We start from the raw sequence: 14,921 nt of genomic DNA on the forward strand, positions 1-14,921 counted from the left end.
TCCCAATGTATTCTTGGATGTTCGTTGTCTCATCCTGGACTGTGGTGCTGACACTCACCAGTCCCCCGGCCCCCTTCCTTCCGCTTAGCGTACAGCCTCAGGGTGCTGGACTTGGGGTGAAACCCTCCATGCATGGTAAGGAGCTTTCTTGTCTTTATGTCAGTGGCTTCTATCTCCTCCTTTGGCCAGCCTATTACCCCAGCAGGGTACCTGATCACGGGCAGGGCGTACGTGTTGATGGCCCAGATCTTGTTCTTACCATTCAGCCTGACTCCTCAGGACTTGCCTGACCCTCTGCAGGTACTTGGTGGTTGCAGCTTTTCTAGCGGCCTCTTCATGGTTCCCATTTGCCTGCGGGATCCCCAGGTACTTGTAACTGTCCTCTATGTCTGCAATGTTGCCTTCTGGTAGTTCAATCCCCTCAGTTCTGACTACCTTCCCTCTCTTTGTTACCATCCGACTACACTTCTCCAGTCCGAACGACATTCCAATGTCATTGCTGTATAGCCTGGTAGTGTGGATCAGTGAATCGATGTCTCGTTCACTCTTGGCATACAGCTTGATGTCATCCATGTACAGGAGGTGGCTGACAACTGCTCCGTTCCGTAGTCGGTATCCGTAGGAGAATAAACCAGCTGTTCTCCACAGAACCAGCAAAGGTGTACTCTCAGTGGCAAGGGAATAATAATAAGAGCACAGCACCACCAAGCCTGGAGACGGAGCAATACTGGAAGAGCATATGGGAGAAGGACGCAACCCATAACGGCAATGCTCAGTGGCTAGTGGATCTGAGGGCAGACCACAGCGACCTCCCTGAACAGGGTCCAGTAACCATCACAGTGGCAGATATCCAAGAAAGGGTCTCCAGTATGAAGAGTTGGACAGCACCAGGGCCCGACATGGTTCACGCCTACTGGCTAAAGAAGCTGACTGCACTCCACGAGCGTCTGGCAGCACAAATGAACCAGCTGCTAGTTAACGAGAGACACCCGGATGGCTAACCGAAGGTCGGACGGTCCCTGATCCCCAAGGACCCCCAAGAAGGGACCGGTCCCCTCCAACTACCGACCAATAACCTGCCTCAGTACTACATGGAAGCTCCTGTCAGGCATCATATCGGCTAAGATGAACAGGCACATGGGGTCTAATATTTTTGGCAATTATTTCATCCATGTTTGTACTCCTTCTGTGTTGTAAACGCGTGAGCCTCCTTCAATTTAATTCTCATTACTTTGTACAATAGAGCCAACCAGTTCTGACAACTTAATTTTCTTTATGTACTTCACACAATTCAGTAACCTGTTAATGGTGATGATTGTGATGAATCAGATGAACCACTGTGTCATTAAAATTCAGGTTTTAACCCCCCCCCCCCCCCCAAAAAAAAAAAAAAAATTGTTTGAGATCACTGGTCTAAATTAGAATTATCTTTACATGAATAAATATTTTACAACACGGAATATTTGGAATTTCTGTGAAATCTTAGCTATATTGTGGGAGTGGGAATGTCTCAGGATGCTTCATAAGTTAGTCTTACTAATCAGAAACTGTTGATAGCTGTCGGCAAACAGTTGAGATAAATAAATGGAAATTAATGGCACTTCAGTCACTTTACTCAGCCAGACATCCTTATATCCGCTTTCAGACACAAGTTTTCCTCGATATATGACCACGTTTCTTGTCAGTCTCATGAATCTTGATCTCATAGAGTCAGGCCTTGTTGGAGAATCTTCACCATAAGCTGTAAACAGTCACGTTCCCTGAGGATCAAAATATGCAGCATCGTTGTTCTGATTTTTATAGTCCAGTCGGTCAGATTTGTGACCTTGCCAGCTCTGGAGTCAATCTTTTTATGCACTTTTAATTACACTTCGGAGATGTGTTCATAATTGTTAGGATGACTGCATTTTCTGTGTGCTGCTTTTTATTCTCCTCGTCCCTGAAGTGAAGGTTGTGGAGCTGGTAATAGGCGGCTATCAGTTCTGCTTATGCATCCAATACACTCCCCTGATTATTCTTCCTTCACACGCGATGCGACCATGATTGTCACTAGTATATCTTAAAGTGTAGCTTACTCTGATTGTACTTTTTAAATACTGTGTAATCTTACAGAGTTGCATTAAACATATGAATTTGTAGGAGGGTCATTCTGTCGCCTCACAGCAAAAAAGTGCATTTTTGCGTGGAGCTTCCACGGCTGTGCTTTGGATTCCCACAGTCCAAAGACATGTTTGTTAGGTTAACTGCTGATTCTAAGTTGTCTCGAGGTGTAGAATGGCCTGTATTTATATAGCGCTTTACTAGTCCCTAGGGACCCCAAAGCGCTTTACATATCCAGTCATCCACCCATTCACACACACATTCACACACTGGTGATGGCAAGCTACATTGTAGCCACAGCCACCCTGGGGTGCACTGACAGAGGTGAGGCTGCCGGACACTGGCGCCACCGGGCCCTCTGACTACCACCAGTAGGCAACGGGTGAAGTGTCTTGCCCAAGGACACAACGACCGAGACTGTCCAAGCCGGGGCTCGAACCGGCAACCTTGCGATTACAAGGCGAACTCCCAACTCTTGAGCCACGATCGCCCCCCATCGTGTAGATGTGGATTGGAATGGTTGTCTACCCTTTTGTGTCTAACACAGCCAAGTCTAACACAGGACTAACAGGGTGGATCCTGCCTCTTGTCTGAGTGACAGCTAGGATAGTCTCCTGATAAATTGGGCATCTTTTTGTAACCATCATCAGAAGCAGCAAAAATGTTATAGTTTATGAATAAATCCTCATTGTCCTGCAATTTTTATATTTTTTCATATAAAAAGAGAGGCAGTCTGTGGTCAGGACTATTGAGGTGAATGGTAAATTGTTTATTAAAGGGTATGGGACACCACTTTGTTTTTAATGGAGACAGCTCTTACAAAGGAGTTAATGCATAATTGCGGTTTAAGTGGTGGATCAAACTCTGGCTTTCTCGCTACAGCATGCATTAGATGGCCATAAAACCTTGAAATGCACAAATGCATGGATTTTTTTTTTTTCCGTTCCACATTACAGATCAAGATCTTTATATATAGACTATACGTTTTAGGAAGTTAAACCTTTTGTATAAAAGGTTTAATTTGTAGATAAGTGTCCCATAAGTGAGAATAAGTCAGCAAACATGTAAATGCTTAAAAAAAGAAAGGCCAAATTGTTTTGTGTAATAATTTAGTTGGAAAAATCGTTGGCATTGTTGTCTTTGCTGCTTGTAGTGTGTACAAGAAATTCCACACATTCTTTGGTAAAGGCGAACCAGTGTGTGGGAAGCACACAGCCACTGATGCAGCACACAACCTCTCAGGTATGTGTTTACAACATACAAATTTGCTTTCAGCTGAAAGTAAAGTAGTATCATCTGAATGTGACAACAGAGAGCAGAGGTGTGTACCAGTTTCAGGGGACTGGTGAATAAAGGAGGTGTGTCTTTACCTTGGCTGAGAAACAAGCCCAGGCATGCTCATCAGCTCTAAGAACAGGACACCAAACACCTTAATGAAAATAAGAATCAACAAGGTGCGCTTCAGATCTGTGAAAGGCAGCTTAGTGAATTATCTTTTGCAGCAGAGTCATTAACTTGTAACTCTGATCTTTATAACACCGAGCTTTTTTTTTTAAATTTTTTATATTTTATTTTTTATGTTTTTCCTTCTTCTGTAACCTGGCACCACTTTTTTGAAAGCAACACCACTAGCCACACAGAATTACATATCAGACTCCATTTCCTTATCTCTGCGTTCGGCATCTCAAGCCATTTCCTAGTGGACAGACTCTTCCAAGGGAGCGACTAATTAGATCACGTCTAAGGCAACCTCTCACTGGCCACTAAATCTGATTTGGAATAATTTTCATTGGACTGATTGGATTAGACTGCTACATGGATAAGAACTGGGTTAGATGCACACATGCAGTGGAGTAACACAGTGTCTGTTACCCAGCTTTTCTTTTTTTTTATACCATTTTTTTTTTAATAGTAATATAAATATCTTTATTGTTTATAGATATCTTGCCGGGGTTCATTGGTGTATACTTCATTTGAGGGCAAGTATTATTAACATAACAAATAAGCCTAACATTTACACACATACACCCACACAGACACTCACAGATGCTTTTTAGTCCTGACTGTGTAGTGGTCATTCATCTCACTGTGCAGTGGGGGTGCAGTGGGATCATCATGAGTCTGTAGCACAACCTGCTGTAGTGTGAAACTGAAGACTTGATGTATAAATATACCAGAATATCCACGATATTAATATATAATATCATTGATGGCTCTCTTTGTACTGCAGGAGTGAATATATATATAAAAAAAAAAAAGTCATGCTTGGAATGCAAAGTGGGACGGTGCACTTTGTGGCGTGTGGGCACAGCTTGTTGAGTAGTGGCTGATATTTTTGGTTCTACCCACCTATCTTGAGCCAGCCTGTTGTAGGTGTTCTGCAGTGTAGAAATGGTGTGCAGTGGGGGGTTTGCGGTGGGCAGTTGTTGCCAGGGGAGGTGGTGTGTTATTTTCAGTCCATTGTGTCTACTTCCTGTGGGTCAGGGGTTATTGGAGCAGGGTGTTGGAGACTTGACGGAGTGAGAGGAGGGGAGGGAAGTCAGTAGGGTAGGCAGGAAAGTGACCAGACTCACTCGACAACAGTGGCTGGTCAGCGGCTTGGTTACCTTGCTTCTCTTGCACCGTTTTTCTTTTTTATCTGAGCTAAGCTTGGACTCGTCAGAACCAGGTAAAGATATATTAATTGCTCTTTAGTAACCAGCCAGCTTCTCATTCAGGATTCTGTTTTGTGTCATTGTAGATTTGCTGCTTTGCTTATTTAACAAACAGCGGTAGCTTTGTAACCCTCTGCAGTAGGTCAGAAATGGAGTCAAGTATTTATCAGACATTCAAATTGAAATTTGTACTTGGGGCAAAGTATGCAGGAAATATAGAAGACAGGAAGTGGGTGGAAGTTTTGACGACTCTTAGGTAGCCTAAATCCCACTTTATGGTTGTGTATTTGGACCATATGGTTGTGACTATCACTGATGGCTACACTTGTACACAAAAATGTGTTGTTACAGCACAATTAATCTTTAAATAAACCATATGTAAACAACTGAGTGTAAATGAACAACCTCAAATGCCTTGTTGAAAAGTTATGAATGAGTATCACAAAAAAGTGCTCCCAAATGAACACAAGGCATTTTCTTTTTGTGTTTTGTTTATCACAGACAGGGCCAGGTGTTCAAAATGGCCACAGTTGTGTTGGAAATTCTTTAAACATAAGCGTGAGCTTTGCCTATGCAAAAGGAAATGACCATCATTGACTGCAGCAACTTCCAGCGAGTGCTGTGACAGCTCTTGTGTGAGAAGAAACTGTCTTTAAGAGCAGTATTGAATGCATTAGAGACACTTTAAAGCCACCTGAAATGGCAAGCATCGTTTATTGGGAAGTAAAAATCAATGACCATGGTGCCATACAATTCACCTGCCATGTCTTTAACTCTAAAATGGTTATTAAACACTTATGTTTTTCCTTGTTTGTGCTTTGGTTCTGGCTGCACACAAGGTCATTTTGGTTGTTTTGTTTAACAACTAGAGTAATACTATATGTATACTAAATACAGTCTCTCACCCACACATTGGTATCAGGTAACACTGGCTGTGCAACGTGAGCAAATCCTTGAATTCTCTTATAAAGTTTTCACAGTGCAGATGTGTTACCGTCTCTGCTTCCTCTACCCGCTGCATAGACATTAATAGCATTTATAGCACAACGTGCACAGGAATCCCCTCAGTGAGTCATTAGCTTCCAAAGAAGACAGTCATCACTGTCAAATTGCATCATTTGGGCTACGTAGTTTTAATGGAGAAGCCGACACATTACCTATTGCGGTAACAGGTAAATTTTTAGCCGAGGTTCTAAAGTTAGCACCCGACAAAACACCCCCCAAACACAGCCACGGTGACAAAAGAAGGCAAAACAGGAAATCTTTTTGCCCGGCTTGTGTGTTGGGAACAGATGACCAGGAAGATAAAAAGCGCTTACAAAGTGGAAACTTCCACAAAGGGATGTTATTTTGCTTTGTGTGTGTTTTTTCTCTCCTTTTTGCTGTTTCACAAAGACTCGTGCTTCCTGGAAAACCTAGCAAGAGGTATTTGGTTTAGGTACAATGAAAAAAAAAAAGTATATCTATGTATATGTAGTTTCCTACATTATAGGAAACTACTGACACTTCTGTGTTCCTTGAGTCATACGGGATGTGAGACTGTGTTAATATTTAAACCCGCTCCACTGGAGTTAATGCTTTACCTTGTGAGTACGGTTTAAGTCTGAGCCTGTCTGAAAGTGAGGCCGGGGTGACCCACCATTCTCTCAGCTACTCTTCAGAGCTGCTTATCGGTTCTTCTCCTCCTCGCGCTCTCATCTGTTTCATCTCCCCCACCTTCTCCCTCTCACTTTCTCTCTCTCTCGGTCTTTCCCTCCTGCTGTCGGAGCACACTCTAATGAATGATATGGGATGATTGCTTGGCTGAGAGTTCCTGTCTCCGCCCTGCGAGGAAGAGTTAGTGCAGAAACGACAGCAAATGCACAGCTGCCTATCCATGCCAAAGAAGTAACAGGGATACTGTGGTCCTGGGCTGTATGGACACGAGACGAAGGTCACGCAGTTGGTTTAGGGCACATCCTCAACAAAGCTTCAGAGAACAAACTGCCTGCTGTTGCAAACCTGGGTAAGCATTACCATTTCAATTGTAGATCTTTTTTTTTTCTTCACCCTCGAAGTTCAAGGTCACGCCACACTTTAAAAAAATTACCACCTTTTAGTTGTTTCAGATTGTCCTACTGTGTATTTGAAGTTATGGCTAGGTGGTTGTGGTCTTTGCTTTAAGTTGTAGTAGTTTTTGAGGTAATAGAGTTTGAAGAATCATGATGTTATCCTGCTATTAGGTCACCTGTGAAAGCCCATAAATGAAGAACACCTGTTTGCCCTTCAGATGGTCTTTCATCTTTGTGTGCGCTATTTGCAAAGATAGCAGTATGACTACCGGGGTCTGTGTTCTTTGGACCGCTACCGTAGCTTGTTGGGGCTGGGGTCAGATGGCGCCTGGCTGGGTGAGAATTTCACAGCTGCACATGAAAGCAAAGTGACCGAAGGATGGTGGATCGAGGGAGGGAATGACTGATTGTGTTGATGGGGAAGGAAGCGAACTGGCATGTTTTGATCCTGTGGTAGATGTTCCTAATGGGTCAGCGCACTGCTGAAGAGCGCACGTTCTGTTTTTACTGTACACAGCAGATGTCTGTTCACCGGTTTATTTCTGGCAAAGCTGGAATGCACAAGTGGTAGCTCCATCATATATGCCCAGTTGCATAAAACAACTGCCATGTTGCCATGTTTGTTTGGTCTTAACAGCCTCTACCCAGGCTGGCTGTAGCTGCTGCACAAGTTTCTGCACAGATCCCCATTAACTTGATATTTGGTTGTGCAATAATGAGATATTATCATTTGTAATTAAGCATTTTAAAACTGTTTCTTAAGGACATTCTTATATTGAAATATTGAGCTTCAGAATAATTGCATGTGTCTCCAGCCTGTTCTAGTGTGAAATCTCATGTGCTCAACTTATAAAGCTTTATAAATCTCAGAAAGCCATGAAAATTAGTCAATCATTAGTCTTACCATGTGAAATATATAGCATGATAACATCTTTAATAATCTCCATATTGATATTTGAATATTGCAGATCATTCATTCAGTGTTGTTTACATTTAGAAAAACTAAAATATACCAGCTATGCAAGACCTGCACAGTTAAAAGAAAATAATTAATCTACATTGTTTAATATAGGCCCCGTATCTTTTGACTTTAATAGATATGCTACTTAGATAGGTTATTGTTTTATGTTTTGGGCCTATCCCCACCAAATGAAGAAATAACAGGAAATTTTGAATGGGCTTTGTTGAGTAATGTTGAATTTTTTGGCACGACATTCGTGACTCGGATGACGTTTCTGATTCCCTGCATTTCAGGCAACATTTTCTGATGAGTCCGTGGTATAGGCTCATATTGCAGTAAAAATATCATTGTTGTCTGTACAGAGCTATGTGCAGCCACAGAATGAGCAAGCACAAAATTCATCAATATTACTGCTTTATACCCATCCAGTTTTGTGTCTGCTGTTCGTCATAAAACTTTGCTGAAATACATTAAAAAATGTCTGAAAATGAACACAGGATTTAAAAATAAATAAATAACACAGAGAACTTTAATGCAAGGTTAGTCATTTGCAGTCAATTAAAAGTGAAATGTCTGTTTTCTTGTGAATTGTTGGTCTTGAACTTTGGCTCTTCTGAAAGAATTGAGACTTGGGATTCTCACTGTTGTGTTTTTTGACCTGTGTGGGAAGATGGGGTAGTTGCATACAAAGGAACGATGTGATGGTTCTTGTTTTCTCTTGGAGAAGAGAGAAATGAAGAGGTTGACTCTGAGATGGGAGCATGGCTATGCTGTGGTAACAGTTCATAATTGAGAAGTTAAGAACCAGTTGGGATTTTTTTTTGTGGGTGTTTCTAAGATGAACATTTAAAGGTTCAGTGGGACACACACATAAGCTGGTATTGTAGTTACTTCGGTTTGTTTGCCTGGGTGGTCCTATCTTTAGCTCTGTTTTCTATTTCTCTTTGTTAATTTCCTCTCCCGTCTTTGGCCTCTCAGCACTGCAGGTCATTGAATTGTGCATTTCTTATGATATAATTTATTTGGACAATTTAATCTCCTGATTTTAACTAGTCATTTTAGGTATTACATACATGATAACTTCAATCACTAGTTAATCATTTTTCCAGTGAAAATGCTAAACACTCTCCAGCGTCTTCCTTTCTGTCATGGCAGCTTGCTTCTTGGAAGTAAATTAAATATCAACCTGTTTCGGGCTGTTGGCTGAACTGAATGCACTTAAATGAAAATATATAAAATATGGTAACGCTAAAACAACTTTTGTCAGTTAAAGAAAGGCAAGGCAAGTTTATTTGTATAACACAATTCAACAACAAGGTGATTCAAAGTGCTTTACAGAGACATTAGAAACAAAAACAAATAAAAGCATGATTTAAAATTGATTAAAACAAGCAAACAAACAAACTAATTAACAAACAAACAAACAAAACAGGATATAAAATCAAAATAGATAAAATCAGTAGTTAAAATGTAAGTTTTGAAATTTAAGCTTAAAAGTGTGGATTTGGTGCTTTATTCAAATGCAGCTGAGAACAGGTGAGTCTTCAACCTGGATTTAAATAAACTGAGTGTTTCAGCTGATCTGAGGCTTTCTGGGAGTTTGTTCCAGATATAAGGAGCATAAAAGCTGAATGCAGCTTCTCCGTGTCTGGTTCTGACTCTGGGAACTGATAAAAGACCGGATCCAGATGACCTGAGGGATCTGGAAGGTTCATACTGGGTCAGGAGGTCACTGATGTATTTTGGTCCTAAACCATTCAGAGCTTTATAGACCAGCATCAGGACTTTAAAGTCTATCCTCTGACGGACAGGCAGCCAGTGTAAAGACCTCAGAGCTGGACTGATGTGGTCCACTTTTCTGGTCTTAGTGAGGACTCGAGCAGCAGAGTTCTGAATGAGCTGTAGTTGTCTGACTGATTTTTTTTTAGGTAGACCTGTAAAGATGCTGTTACAGTAATCAAGCCTACTAAAGATGAATGCATGGACTAGTTTTTCCAGGTCCTGTTGAGACATCAGATCTTTGATCCTTGAAATATTCTTGAGGTGATAGTAAGCTGATTTTGTCAAAGAAAAACATAAACTCGACTCTTCTCGTGTATTTTCAGTTCACACCGGATTAAAATTGGGTCAGACTAGCATGCTTTACAACCAGCTTTTACGCTCACAGACATTAGCTCCATATGACTACGAAAGCAGGAGTATCAGCAGCACACGGCTAATTAACATTACATATCCACTTTACCAAAGAGCGATCAGTCCAATCAAATAAAGAAAAACATGCTAAACAGATGCTCAGATCAATTTTACCAAAAATCTCAGCCGACTCTCGTCCCTGCTCATCCCATCACAAATTATATTAATTGTTATTATTTTAACAAACTAGTGTTTCTGGTGCAGTCTAATGAGAGTGACAGCTTTTATCCATCTAATGTACTGCTCGCATACATCGCTAATGCACTGTGCTGTTGCACTTCGCGTAACCTGCGTAACTTGGCTGTAACCCTTTGGATCAGTCACAGTTGTTTAACAGGTGACTCTTAATCTGTTAAGCTACTCATGTACACTCTCACTGTTGTTGCACTGCTTAGAGCTATGTTATTGTAAAGCACAAAAACCACAGCTAAGCATGAGCAAACCTCTCTCACAGTCTGATATCTACAGTAAGGTAATGCTTGTAATAGCTCTATATTCATTTTCCTACTGTTGCCTAGCTACCAAGGATGCTTTTACTATTTTTTTTTTTTTTAAGTTGCTTTAATTATCATTCATCTTAATATAATTACACTCAGCCTGTTCCACATAGAAAACACATTGGAGTGAGACATCACCCCTTGTTGTCTCTTGACCTCCAGTCACCAACAAGGTATGTTGGCAGCACTGGGAGAAGCATTTGGGGTCTGCCTTCTACTGTGGTAGTGGTTTTGTGAAGGAGGCGAGTACAGAAAGCTATGCACACTGTGGCATCTCTGACCTCTTTTTATTGAGAGTGCAGATGGGAAACCAAATCATAAAGTCTCCACAGGAAGCAGGGGGGAGGCTCGGATCCAGGGAAGAGGATGCAGTCTTCAGATTCTGCCGCAGAAAAAGAAATGCAAAGACTGCAACGTCTGTAGAATTATGAGTTGCGGATAGACATTTGATTAGGAATGGAAATTAAGAAATTAATATTTCACTGCTGTAACCTGGGGGAAGAGCTTTATGTGTGAAATCTATCCCAAAAAACAACATGAATCATTGGAAAACATATTTTCATATATTTATTTAAGCAAGATCCTGGTTAGGAAAAAATGATCCTGAATATCCATCATCACACAGGCGGATAGTCTGGGTAAATGTGCCGTTAAAACTGGCTATAAATCACGTTTTGAAACGTATATATATATATATATATATAAACATTCAAATACAGCATTATACTTTGACTTTAAGGCACACAGTGTGGTGATTGCAGGTAGATGGAACTCTCCAGCAGCACTGTGTCGAACAACTTTTCAGGAGGAAATCGTGCTTTGTGCGCTGCTCAGAAGAGCTGCAGCTACTACAATATTTTTTTCATAACTGTCACCATCAAGTGTCTTTATTTTTTAATTAAATATTCAAGTAGATCTAAAAGATATCCTTCGAGTGCTCCCTTTTTTCCCAATGGGTTGCGACAATGGGTTGATTGGGCACAGATTTTACACCGGATGCTCTTCCTGACGGCAATCTTTCTATTTATCCCGGTTTGCAATCGGCACTACGACTGCGCTGCCGTGTGACCACAGAGGCAGGGCTTGTGTGTCCTCCCAGTCTTGGGCTGGGAATCTTCCACATGGAAGGTGAACGCGTTAAACACCGAACCATGGAGTCACTTTACATATTTCTTTCTTAATATTTGTGTATATAATCAAATTTACGATGTTGATATTGACGTCCCTGTTGGATAATTATTGACATTTTGTCCTAATTATCACTTAACGGGTTTCATGCAGACACTGAACATATGCAGTGTGTTGCAGCTGAAGTAAAAATAGTTACACCGAGATTTATTTATTTATTTGAATATCAAGTGGAATACGTTGTGGTACTTACATATTTCTGTACGTGTAGCGCTTACTGCAGCTCTCCTGGTCCCACCCCCACTGATTTAGAAGTGGCAACTATGAAGGTCTGGGACAACCTGATTACACTGAAAAGGAAGTTGGAGGAGGGAGAGGTTACAAACTGCAGACCCTCACACACACTGCACCACATGATAAAGGCAAAAGGCGCAAACAACAACAAAAACAGCGCCACACGCACTTCACCATCAAGCGCCAATTCACCATCAAGAAATACTGCCGAATACTGCTAAGAAACTTTTGTACTACAGATGTGCAGCTTCCAAGGTAGGGGCACTATTTTTAGCCAGTCATGGACAATCTGTACTTCAAGCTCTGGAATTCTGTATTTTTTTAAATCTTTTTTTTTTTTCCAGTCTTGATGATGATATTTGGGCTAGAAGGTTTGCCATACAGCGTAACTGGAATACCTGAAAATCATCTTTTTCCTTCATATAGCAGTGCTGCAGGAAAATGAGTTTTCATTAGTTCATCAAAGCTTATTTGTAATGCGCAATAACAATCCCTGCTCATTTTATGGATCCATGTATGAAATTGAAGTCATGAAGGAAAAAGAGCTTTCTTTGTGCCTTCTTTTATGCATGTAGTTTGTATAAATTAGAATGAAATACAAAGAAAAAGAGCTGGTTTTAAAACATTAATGACATCCTTCTTTGGGCTGTCTTTAAAAACAATTTCTCAAGAAGACATTTAGAGAAAATCTCATCATCTGTAATTCACCAAGATCCAACTTGAATGCTGATTTAATCAGAATTTCAGTCCAAACTTAACTGTCATTTGGTGCTTGTGCTCTGTCAGGTTTAACTGAAATGGCAGCAGATTTTTCATCAAATAAGATTAAATATTAAGATCGAGGCAAAGATGTATTGGTAGATCCTTTGTTAGAAGCTCAACATTAAAGCTAAGAATGTTTTTTAAAATCTTAGTGAAGCAGCCGTGAGACACAAAGAAAGTCTTCTTTAGAATCCAAACTTTTCCTAATCCTAACTTTTCTACTCTCCGCTGTCTCTTTGCTATCTGCTAACAGGTGTCATGTTTGAGTGAAGTGAATGTTAAACAAAAATCTTGATAAAGTTGGCAATGCTACTTATTTGATGGCTGAAAAGAATTAAAGAGGCTCCTTTGCGTGTCAGTAATAATTAGAAGAAAACGCCTATGTACTAGATCTTTCTGCTCTTTGTGTAGGAAATTGTCTTTTTTTTTTTTTGTATGGTTTTTATGCTTATGGAGGACTCGCTGTTGCACTGGCCATCTGCTGTGCCAGCTGTTCACTTTGGGTCATTGCATTAGATTGGTCTAACAATACTCCAGCTTGCATGACCATGATTCACCAGCGTAATCACGAGTGTTTACCTGGAAGTCCGACACTGGTCATAACGTTAGCTGGCTATTAGCAACCGCTCACTGACCGTGGACCTCAGTCATGCACAGCTTTCCAGGAGGTCCCCTCTCTTTCCAGCAGGCGGAGGGGCAGATGACGTTGGCTGAACGGCCTCACTTAGCCAAAGGCCATGCACTCTTACTGGTACGTTAGCTGCCCTCTGCAGTGCTCAGGGATGTAAAAATAGCTGTTTAGCAAGAATCTCAGTCATGTCTCACCAACAAAGACTGATTTATACAAGTTGCAGCACCAAGCATAGAGAAGCTTTTGTCCCTCCCCTCCTACTCCTTTTGCAGACCTCGTCACCAAGGCCGCGAGTGCCAAAATCTCTGACGCTCTTGACACTCTTCTCTTAAAACAGCCTTTGTTCAGCAAAGTATAAAGGACGTGATAGCGAGACTCAGGGAAGCAGTGTGGTCTCTAAAAATTTGCACATTTGTTTACCGCATTTCAGTAAGATCGCAGTGTCATGGAAATGTTTTGTAGTAGTTTGTTTGCCTTTCTGCGTCAGCGGTCGCAATTTCATAATAATCAGGCATTTAACCCAAATAGCTGAAAATGTCACAGGGACTCTCGCTCCTTCAGTTTTTGTTTTCCCCCCAAACTCGATTTGAAAATTGATAACTATTAAAATAAAACTGGCCAGCATTTGGCAGCACAAAGGAAACAGTGTTACTGTTTTGGGGTTGCTGTAGTGTGACCTTTCTCTGACTCCACTTAATCACAAGAATTTCCATATTAGTTATGCATATCAACAGTGGAAGAAATACTCGTTCAGATACGCGGCATGCTTAAGTGTTTACACAGGAGCGGCTTTAATTGTTTGGATTGAAGCTAGAATTTGATTAGATTGACGTATCCTCTTTTACAGCACTAAGGATTGAATTTCATGTAAATTTTCCTTATGAACACCAAGTAAGATTAGAGCATCTAATACATCTAATTTTCTTTTCCTCACCTCCCTCCAGGCACCCTTATAATGAGACAACTCTGAAAAGTACACAAATCAATACAGACACACTGGTTACTGCAGTAAATTTAATTTCCTGCTGTGGAAAGATTTATCGTGTCAGTGTGAGGCTAATACAAGGATTTTTTTTTTTTTTATATTATATGAAATAACCAATAAGGGATGTTTTCTATGTGGTCATAAAAATTGAGTCTGGTGGTGATTTTTGGCAGATAAAAGAGCATCATTTACTTTTTTTTTTGTTTGTTTTGTTTTTTTCATATTATCACCAAAATCTTGACCTTCTCTCTTTCTCCCTCAGCTTCACCTCGTGCGTATCCCGTGCCCCGTCTCTCCTTCAGCTCTAAACCTCACACTGTGGTTTTTTTCTTCTTCTTCTTTTTCTGAACAAACAGAGAAGCTGTCCTAGACGAGATGAGTCAGTGCAGCTGGGGTGCAGGTCATTTACCCGCAGCCCACTCAGATGGGACAGATGGCTCAGCCAGTCGCATGCTGCTTGGTGTTAACTGTGCACCCAGAGCTAAGCTAAAGCTAACGCTGAGTGCAAAGAGTTCAGCTAATCACAGATCTATAGGTAAAAGTGAAAAATGCACAGGTGATGACTCAATAGCTCAAGACGGGAGTTCGGTATAACGATAGAAACTACGTTTACTTGTTTACTTGACTGTAGGTTAGTGAGGTACTGAGTTTTCTTTTTACAGCAA

At 40.9% G+C, this 14,921-nt stretch overlaps 1 protein-coding gene and 1 long non-coding RNA gene across 2 annotated transcripts in view; both read left to right on the plus strand.

Moving 5' to 3' along the window:
- Positions 1–2,491: 2,491 nt before the first annotated feature.
- Positions 2,492–6,087, plus strand: LOC120728769. Its single transcript, XR_005694783.1, has 2 exons — positions 2,492–3,930; positions 4,040–6,087. It is a non-coding gene; the product is annotated as an uncharacterized LOC120728769 (long non-coding RNA).
- Positions 6,088–8,527: 2,440 nt separating this feature from the next.
- The window catches only part of gab1 (GRB2-associated binding protein 1), a 32,914-nt gene continuing 26,520 nt past the window's right edge, over positions 8,528–14,921 (plus strand). Inside the window, exons 1-2 of the mRNA XM_040024780.1 lie at positions 8,528–8,541; positions 12,007–12,133. Coding sequence (XP_039880714.1) covers positions 8,528–8,541; positions 12,007–12,133 — 141 coding nt within the window. The remainder of the gene's footprint in view (positions 8,542–12,006; positions 12,134–14,921) is intronic.

This window comes from Simochromis diagramma, unplaced genomic scaffold, assembly GCF_900408965.1.
Source record: "Simochromis diagramma unplaced genomic scaffold, fSimDia1.1 OVJJ01000302.1, whole genome shotgun sequence".
Taxonomy (NCBI): Eukaryota; Metazoa; Chordata; class Actinopteri; order Cichliformes; family Cichlidae; genus Simochromis; species Simochromis diagramma.